This window comes from Gymnoscopelus braueri, assembly GCF_963280865.1.
Source record: "Gymnoscopelus braueri genome assembly, chromosome: 13".
NCBI classification, from domain to species: domain Eukaryota; kingdom Metazoa; phylum Chordata; class Actinopteri; order Myctophiformes; family Myctophidae; genus Gymnoscopelus; species Gymnoscopelus braueri.
In genome coordinates, this window is record NC_137615.1 from 31,650,803 (window position 1) to 31,661,162 (window position 10,360).

Here is a 10,360-nt window from a genome sequence, read left to right on the forward strand (position 1 = left end):
AGTGGGGTAGAATTAAAAATATTGGAAATGGAAAATACTCTAAATGTAAAAATTCTTCAGATTTGTACTTAAGTAGGCTACCATACTCACTCTATGCATGTACTACGTTACTTTCCACCACTGGTGATTGGCCAACTTACACAAACAGCCCGCCTACTTCCTGTCCAAATCCTGATATGTTTGGCTGAAAGGTTTGGCTACATTTTGTGCTGCGTCATGTCTGTCACGCGCTGCATTGTGGGCCTATAAATACAGCCAGCGACGCCGTTCAACTTCACATTTTCCGGGAAGAAACTACAAGGAGTTCTTGCTTCAACAGTGTTTGAACGGAACTTCTAACATTCATCCCGCCGTATTACTTAACCTGCATTCCGGAGTTGTTTGACCAAAAACGTCTACAAGACCGCCACAAAGCTGCATTTAAGCTATATTTTTCTACAGTCTTAATTTTGATAAGAAAACCAGCGAAAACGCCAGCCAAAATGGAGTCCTCTCAAGTGCGTCAGAACTACCACCAGAACTGCGAGGCCGCCATCAACCGTATGGTCAACATGGAGCTGTATGCCTCCTACACCTACACCTCCATGGTAAGACATGAATAATCATGTGTTTAATTTAATTAAGACGTGAATCATGAGAAATGAGTGCGTTTATCTGCGGACAGCCAAGCTGAGGTGCACAAGCTGAGTCTTGGATCAAGAGTCTTTATCCAAAATACATCTATGATAGACTATCAATCTATCATAGATGTATTCTTTATGACATTTTGCATAGATACGAAAGTAAAAGTCAGACTCAATGAAATGCATGTATTATAGTCTTGATCCAAGGCTAGCCCAAACAGAAATAAAGACAGATGTTCGTAGCTTAATTTCATTTTACATCAAATTAATGAAATGTCTTGGTTGGTCGTCCACTCACCCAATAACAGTTCAGGTGACTCCATGTGTTGTTGACAAGAAAGCGGCAGCAGTGTGTAGACACTAGACACTAGACAGCCATCCACACCCTGTGTGTCATGCATTCATACATGTTATTGTTGTGCTTGACTAAGAATAAAACTACTAGATTTAGTCAGACAAAATGACCCGTGTTTTTAACCACAGTCTGTGTCACAGCTGCCTCTTTTTAGCCAAATAATGACCGGTACCGTTTCTTAATCATTGTTTTTGTGCTCTTCCTGCCTCGTGTTTTTCCTTCCTGGTGGCCTCTTGTCTCTTTCTCTCTCCTATCTCTTTCTCAGGCCATGTATTTCTCCCGTGACGATGTGGCCCTGCCAGGATTTTCCAGTTTCTTCAAGGAGAACAGCCATGAGGAGAGGGAGCACGCAGAGAAACTGTTGTCCTTCCAGAACAAGCGAGGAGGACGCATCTTCCTTCAGGACGTCAAGGTCCGTGTCCTTATCCTATTTCCATTAACCCATAAGACGTGATAAGCCGACTCTACAAATGCTCTTCTAAATCAGTAGTTCTCACACTTAAAAGATTTTTCTAAAATAGTAGATCGCTGTGAGCTTGTACATCTGCTATTTTTGAATAGCCAACGCTAAAATCTAAAATGACACTGATGTTTCCCCTGTTTTACTCACCCAGTGTGTTCACCCTTTCGCTGAAACGTCTGTAACTAAGATGAAAACAAATTATGAAAATTAAGTATTCTGGGGTGTAGAGAGCTTAATTTTTCAGTATATTCGTCATCATACCCGGTATACATTAGTGTGAACTATTGAACATACTGATATTAATACTTGTTATCTCTATTTAAAATAAACCTGTACTTAACCTCTCTGGAAACTTGTAATAACAGCTGGTGTACTTAAGTTGGGGCGACTGTGTCAAATTTAAATGGGCTCTTTTAAGAAATTGCTATTTTACAGACAGGTTTTATGTATCAACCTATCATCAACAGCGGTTAACATGATTATTGCACCGGATTTTAACCTTTATGCCTTCTGTGTGAAGTCACGGCCCAAATCATAGGATGACCTAGCATTTGACTATCTTGTAACCTGGACTCACACTTGGGATCACGACACTTGTTATATACATTTATAAAATGTCCTTGCAAAGCTGACCGTACACACTCAATAGTAAATATGGTTGTGTTACAACCATGACTTTTTCTTAATGAAATTCGTTTTTTATTCCACTATACTTAACAGTGCTGCCCTTTCTTTTGTAGAAGCCCGAGCGTGATGAGTGGGGCAGTGGACTAGAGGCCCTGCAGTGTGCCATGCAGCTGGAGAAGAACGTCAACCAGGCTCTGCTGGATCTGCACAAACTGGCTTCTGAACTAGGAGACCCACATGTAAGTAGATTCAGTTACGTTTGACAAACTGCTATACAACCACCTGACGTGGATTAAAAAACCATGGTGCCCAAATTGAATAACTAAGATTTAGCTTTATTGACCCGATTACGTCACACTATGACACTAACAATTTGTTTTCAATTTTATTATTGTCCCAATTCACACAAATGCTTTGCATTGAGCAGAGACATGATTCCCCCCGGGCTTCTTTTTGCAATGGTAGCAAGGGAAAATAGTAGTTAACCGTTCCATGTCATCTTGTCTCCTCTGTGTAGCTCTGTGACTTCCTGGAGACTCACTACCTGAACGAGCAGGTGGAGGCCATCAAGAAACTTGGCGACTACGTCACCAACCTCACCCGTATGGACGCCCACACCAACAAGATGGCCGAGTACCTGTTCGATAAGCACACACTGGGAGAAAAGAGCTAAACCCATGCTCCGATGAGGGGGAGAGAAAAATTTACACGCAGGCTTCAACTTGTCCCAAACAAGATGTTACCCAACCTCTGGCCTCAACCTTGCATACACTGATATTCACTGATGTTTCTAATCCATTATGTGCTTTAACACATGAGTTCTCTCATGATGACGTTTTGCATGCGAGATTATCATGATTGTTCAGGCACAGTCATTGTGGTTAAAAATATTGTGTGAAGAGAAGTTTTATGGGGTTCTGTTGCTTTGCTTTGGACCATCCAATTCTCTTATAATTAAGAGGGGTTGTGAATTAATGTTTCTGAACACTCTGAATAAACCTTTTGTGCTGGAGTCTTAATGTCTGTCTGGGTTTGAAATTTCTTGCAGAAATTACCACAGTGCTGTAGCTTGTATCAGCTGTTTTGTTTGCACCATGACACAATTCTCTATATTAAAATGAAATATTTAACATCTTAAATTAATTTGCAATATACACCAAGAAGCTTTATCTCACCAGATAAATTCTTAAACAGTATTTCAAAGTGGTCTATTGATGGTGGCTACAGAAAATTGCAGGGAAATGGAATACTGACCGCTTCATATGTATTCATGAAAAACCACAACGCACCAACCATTTCAATCTTTTAACTTTAACATGGAAGATGGCCTTTTGGTCAGGTTAAGCTGCACCCTGAGTGCAACAATATTCTAGGCTATTGAGCCATATCCATCCAGCTGGATCGGAATGCATCCATTTCTCATTTACAAAGATTGAGACCATTCTCAGTGAGTCGAGCTGTGTCCCAAACATGAGATGCCATCTGCAAAGCTAACTTAAAGGCTGGAATGCATCAAGGTCTGTCATATTGAGACAAGGTATCAATTTACAGTGTGCTGGGCTTAAGGAAGCCCTTGTTTTTCCATTATCTTAATATCGATCTACCCCAATTTTCTGAAAACTAAAGATGGAGTTTGTACGAAAAACGAAAACATCACCCTACACATGTGATGTGGCAATCGAGCTTTTTCTGATTCTATGGGAAAGCTTTTCCAATATTGGTGGTTTCCGTTATGAACCACAAGGTGGAGACATTTTCTCACAGCAAATATTAGACTTGCATATCAATTGGTCTACATAGAGATCAATTATGAATTAGATCCCTGAAGCCAGCATAAGACATGACAATGTATAATGCACTGCAATATAGAAATACTCTGTTACAAGTAAAAGTCCAGAATTCAAAATGTACTTGATCTACAAGCTTTACATCTATAAGCTCACAAGGTTGTGAGCTCGACTATTTTCAAATAGCCAAAGTATAAATAGGGCTCAAGTGGTTAAAGTATGTTTCCTAATAATAATAGAAAATGTACAAAGTAACTAGTAACTAAAGTTTTCAAATAATTGCAGTGGAGTAAAACAATATTTGCCTCTGAGATGAGATGCATTGCAGTGGAAGTAAAAGTACTGAAAATTGGAAATACTCCAGTAAAAATACCTCAAAATTGTACTCAAGTACAGTACTTGAGTAAATGTACTTAGTTACTTTACACCACGGTAAGGGGGGATCAGACGGTAAGTAGGTGGATTGACAGTAGTTGGCATACAGGGATCTTCCACAGATTAACACATAGGGAGGGATCGAGAAGTAGCCTAGTGCTTGTGCGCAATTCCAACTCCTCTGTGTGGATGTGTCCACAATATAGTCTATATGGAAAATAAATATACATTAAAATCATAATAAAAAGCGGAACAGAAGACAGAGGAAGAGACCGTAAAGGGTGAGTTAGTCAACGTGGTTGTTTTGAACTGAGTCAGTATTTTGTATTTGTTAAGTTTCAATGTGTTTTTGTCAGCTATAGGTTTCAGTCTAGCAAATCCCTTAATGAATAGACACGAAGAGAAGTTTGTCCAACAACACTAATAAAAAACCTGACAACTTCTGTAGCTTATATCTGAATAAATTCACTTTCTTGAGACAAGAAATCCCCCAATTAAACTTATCAGCTAAATTGGGGATTACGCACAAGCAACAGAAGTGCATGTCCAAACGGTGCACGAAACACAGGTGATATTGTAGGCTTCAGTTTTTACAGAGAAGCTTTTTATCTTTGTTCTTATTTTTATTTATTTCATCTTGATGTAAATATGACTCTGAATATCTGTGATTGCTGTTGTCGTTCAGCCTGGGGCCAATATGATTTGGGTTCTTTTTTAGCTTTCATTAATACCTACCATCCTCAGATTGTGTGAATCAAGGAGTTATTTTAACTAAATAGATTTTAGTTGCTTTCAAAATAAATGTCCAACCGGGTTGGACCAACCCACGAGGTATAGCTATTAGGCTTACAGTTTCTATATACATTGCCGGGCAGCAGCGCGTCAGACTTAATGGAGCTTGCCGTTCTGTTCACGACACGCTAAGCCGTCAGTTCAGCCCCAACAAAATCCCACTACAGCCTGTTCATTTACAATCTGCTTCTTCACACTGCAGAACAGGATAGAACAGAGAGGGTAGTGGAGGAACTTAGGAAGAATAGCCTGCATGCAATGTTTTAAGATACAGACTAGGCCTACATACCTGTCACTTTTAAGGTTCACAATTCACAGTCAAATTTAGCTGAGACATTAATTAATGCCATCAGTCACCACTGTAAAATCCACACTACCTGCTCACACACGTAGACAAGATCTATTCTGTTCCTTAAAAGGAATTGTGCAGTAAAGAGATTTTTTAGCAAAGAAACACGTGTTGTGCTTTAATTGTCTCTGCCAGCCAGGCCAAAGGCAGACTATGTTTTGCACCTTGTCTGTCCATCCGTCTTTTTTGCACAACTTTTTTTTTGACAGTAGGCCTACTCCTACACATTTTGTCCAAACATCATGCAAATTAGTACACAGTAGCCTATCTCATGTCATTAAATGAAACAGGTCTTTCAGAATTTTCATATTCCATCTCGATTGGCTAAGATTGTGTGTGCAGAGTGCTCCATTTTGAACAAAATATATGCCTCAAATGAACACAGCATGCAATTTCTGTGAAATTTTACATTCCCACTAGGCCGAGGTAGAAATGCCACTTGAATTTTTTTATCAGCCTCATGGTAGCGCTATTACACGCCAATTCGTGTTTTTAGAGATCTGTGTAAAACCTTGTATGCACATTCCCCAGTCAGGAGGTTTTAATATTAGCCTACTCCTTCAGATTTTATCAAAATTCAGTTCATGCAAATCAGTACACATGATCTCTATAGTTATGTGATCGAGACGGATCTGTTAGATTTTTCACATTCCATCCTGATTGGCTAAGATTGACATCTAAAGTTTGCAGGAGTGGCCCTTTTTGAACAAAATGCTGCAAATCATGAACGCAGCATCCAATTGCAGTGAAACTTTGCACGCACATTCGCACTACGTTGAGGAACAAATGCCACCCTTTTAACATTGCCTTATTATAGCGCCACCAGGAGGCCAATTTTTGCAAAACCATACATTTTTATATTACTCCTACAAATGTTGTCCAAACATCACGCAAATCGGTGCACTTTATCTCTATTAGTCAAGTGATCGAGACGGATACGTCCGATTTCTCATATTCCATCCTGCTTGGCGAATTCGGAACATTGCTGGCCCACAATAACCATCTGACCTGGCGGAGACCTGGTTGTGCTCCGAGGAGCACTTTTTCTAGTTAAATGTATTGGACTTCCCAAGCCCCCAAATTAACATAGCTAAGCTACCATGTTGGGATAGTTTGAAGCTACATTGACATTTTTGTCTAGCAGAACAGAACATAACAGAGGGAATATATAATAATAATAATAATAATAATAATAATAATAATAATAATAATAATAATAATAATAAAATCATAAAAATAAAAACAAATGCGTAGCTTACATAAGTTCTTAATAAGACCCCCATCTGAAAATATTTGGTGCCAGGTACCTCCATATAATATTTATGTTGTTAAACAACAATATTTAAGAAAAAATCTCATAATTTCAAAGAATTTGAAAACAGATCTACAAGCTCAAAAAGCGTTGCATCGAGACACGTTGTCAGCTTGTAGATTGGCTATTGTCAAATAGCTGATACTGTACTAGGGTTACTTAATTGTTAACTAATTTAGCTGGGGACCCCCGGCCTAAAGGTCCCCTGGTCCCCACTTGGAGAACCACTGGTTTAGGTGTTGTTCAGGTATTGTTTAGGTGCTATTCAGGTGTTGTTTAGGTGTTGTTCTGGTGTTTTCAGGTGTGAATCAGATCCCGTTTTGGTGCCTCACCACCTTAATGAAGGAATGGAGAAAGAGAGAGAGAGGGAGAGAGAGGGAGGAATAGATAAAGAGGGAGAAATAACACAGAGCTATGAATAAGCTGGACAGTTATAGATTCAGTATTGTGTGTTTGTGTGTGTGTGTGTGTGTGTGTGTGTGTGTGTGTGTGTGTGGGGGGGGGGGGGGCGGGCATGTGCATCTGCAGAAGAGCTTATAGCTTCGCCATAGAGGAAAGGAGTGAAAGGTCACACTACTGATTGAACTCTGCCAACACACAAACATAAACACACACACACACACACACACACACACACACACACACACACACACACACACACACACACACACACACACACACACACACACACACCTTTGACCTTGCCTAGTGATGTCAGAAGCCTATTAACCATACATACACACGGCCACTGCTCTATAGTCTTGTGTTGATGTCTTGTCTTGTCAGTCTCCCTGTCTCTGTCTGTTATTCTTTCTTTACCTTTACCAGATAGAATTGATTGATTGATTGAAATTTTTATTAGGCAAAAGAATGTAAAACAACACAGTTACATTTATAATGCTTTTGTCTAAAAGGTCCGGCCAAAAAAGTCCTTGCGGACTTGTTTCCGTTGGGGTCCTTGAGTTAATTTCATAGACATATATAGTAGCAACCAAACAGTTCAAAAATCAACATGAAAATACAGAAATTACATTAAAAAAATACCACTATGTACAAAAAAAGCATTTAAAAAATATATGTACAAAAAAAAGGGGGGGGGGAAGCATGGAAAAATAAAAATTATATACAAAAAAAAGCATGAGGAAATACAAAATATGTACAAAAAGAGGAGGGGGGGGGTCGTCTTTCTACAGGGAAACTGGTACTAGCTCCTCTTTCGGCCTCCAGAAAGATGGGTTTTTAGGGCTGTTTTGAATGAGCCCAGCGAACTGCATTTTTTGAGGGATGGGGTTAGACTATTCCATTCCTTAGTGGCTGTGCTATAGAAGGAGAATTTGCCCATGTTTGTTTTATGGGTGGGTGGTACCAGATTGTTGTTTACGCTCCCTCTAGTTTCGTGGCTGTGGGTGTCACTAACTTTTTCGAGGTATTTATACAGATATGCGGGTATAGGGGGCATATCGGGCAAATCTGCATTTACAATTTTGAAGACCAGACCCATTTTTAGTTGTTTAACCCTGTCTTCCACCCTGAGCCAGCCTAGGCTGGCAAAGTGAGTGGGAGAGAGGTGGGTCATGGGCCCCAGTCCGAGAAGTAGTCGGATCAGTTTGTTTTGGGAGGTTTGAAGCTTAGTCTGCAGTGACACTGAGGTGTTGGAGTACCAAGAGGAGCTAGCATAGTCAAAAAGGGGCTGTATCAGGGCCCCTGAGAGGGTCCTGAGGGCCTGAGGGTTGACAAAAGAGGAAACTCTGCCCATAAATCTGGTTCTCTGGTTTACTCCTTTGACCACCTTTGTTGCCATGCTTTCACCTGTCAGGTATTTGTCAAGAATACATCCAAAATAGGTAATCTCTTCTTTGCTAGTGATGATTGAGTCATCGACTTTGACCTTGAAGTCATTTACCTTCATTTTACTGAGGGAATGTCTGGTCCCAAATAGGATGGATTCAGTTTTCCCAAGGTGTAGAGACAGTTTGTTATCGGTCAGCCAGGTACGGATTTTTGAGAGTTCAGAGCTGAGAGCTTCCTCAACTTGCAACTTGTCCTCACCCGAGATCAGGAGTGCCGAGTCATCAGCGAACAGGAACAGTTTGCAGTTACAGGCAGCATTCATGTCGTTAATGTATAGAAGGAACAGTAACGGCCCTAGAATGCTGCCTTGAGGAACCCCGCAGCTCACCGGGAGGGATGAGGACATTGTTCCGTTGATGTCAACCACTTGTTCTCTACCCTCCAGGTAAGATCTCATCCAATGTAGTGATGTGCAATCAAAACCAATCGCCCTCAGCTTATCAAGTAGAATTGCGTGGTTTACAGTGTCAAACGCCTTTTGGAGGTCCAGCATGACCATGCCACAGTATTTGCCCGAGTCTACCTCACGTTTGATGTAGTCGGTCAAATATAGTAGGCATGTGTCAGTGGAGTGGGATGTTCTGAAGCCTGATTGGAATTCAAACAATAGTTTACGCTCGCTGAGGTAGCTGTTGATTTGTTCTTGGATTGATCGCTCTATAACCTTTGAGATGGAACAAAGGATGGAAACAGGCCTATAGTTGCCAGGATCTAGTTTGCTTCCTTTTTTAAATAGAGGGATTACTCTTGCCAACTTGAATTCTTGTGGGACGTGACACTGACTGATGGATAAGTTTGTAATGTGGGCTACTATGGGAGCAATGGAGACCGCTGCGTCTCTGAGGAATCTGGTGGGGATGTTGTCAAGGCCGGTGGCCTTGTTTGGCTGTAGGGCGAGGAGTTTGTTTTGCACATCCTCAGTCAATACAGGTTTGAAAAAAAAGGAATATTTTTTAGCCCCTAGTTTCTCATAGTGAGCTTGAATGTGGTCGGGGCCGTACAGACCTGAATGCTGAGGGAGTTTGTTTACCAACTGGGTTGCAACTGTGGTGAAAAAACTGTTAAAACAGTCCGCTACCAATTGCTTGTCGGTAGTGAGTGAGCCACTTGAAATAATGCAAATGTTTGTAGATTTAGTCTGAATTTTTCCGTTGCAGCCTAATTGTTTTAGTGCCTCCCACAGTTTTTGTGGGTGGCTTTTGTTTGCCTCTATGTTCTCATTTAAGAAATTCTTTTTGGCATTTCTGATCAATTTAGTAACTACATTTCGTAGATTTCTGCACTTTTCAAGTAGCTGCTCACTTTTGTTTTTCCTGAGCTCAGAGTAGCTTTTGTTCCTGAGTTTGATGGCATTCAAAATGTCACCCTTCATCCAAGGTTCTGTGCTAGCTTTGACCCTCACCACCTTTGTGGGTGCGATGTTATCAAGTACACACAAAAAAGCTTTTTTGAAACAGGACCAGGACTCCTCCACAGAGGTGCAATTTAGGACATGGGACCAGTCCATTTTTCCAATAGCTGTTGTTAGAAGATCACTTGAGTAGTGTTTCATAGACCTGCAGCTGATTGTCCTGTGACAATAAGCTCCAGGTCCGTGAATCTTCCGAGTGCAGAAAATGATATTGTGATCACTTAAACTACACTCAATCACTCCACTCTTGGAAATTCTGGATTGGTCCGTTGTCAACACTAGGTCTATGATTGATTGAGAAGCAATGCCTACCCTTGTAAAATGCTTTATCAGCTGGGTAAAGCTGTGCAGGTCACAGAACTTTCTGAGGGACTTAAAGGTAGCTGCGTCTTTCTTCAGAACACAGGTGTTAAAG

General features: G+C 40.6%; 1 protein-coding gene across 1 annotated transcript; it reads left to right on the forward strand.

Annotated features, from left to right (window-relative positions):
- The first annotated feature begins 256 nt into the window (after positions 1–256).
- LOC308098503 (ferritin, middle subunit) lies at positions 257–3,087 on the forward strand. Its single transcript, XM_080446889.1, has 4 exons — positions 257–587; positions 1,244–1,390; positions 2,182–2,307; positions 2,586–3,087. Exons 1-4 carry the CDS (start codon positions 483–485, stop codon positions 2,739–2,741), a joined length of 534 nt encoding a protein of 177 aa, XP_080303015.1. The 5' UTR covers positions 257–482; the 3' UTR covers positions 2,742–3,087.
- Positions 3,088–10,360: the final 7,273 nt, after the last annotated feature.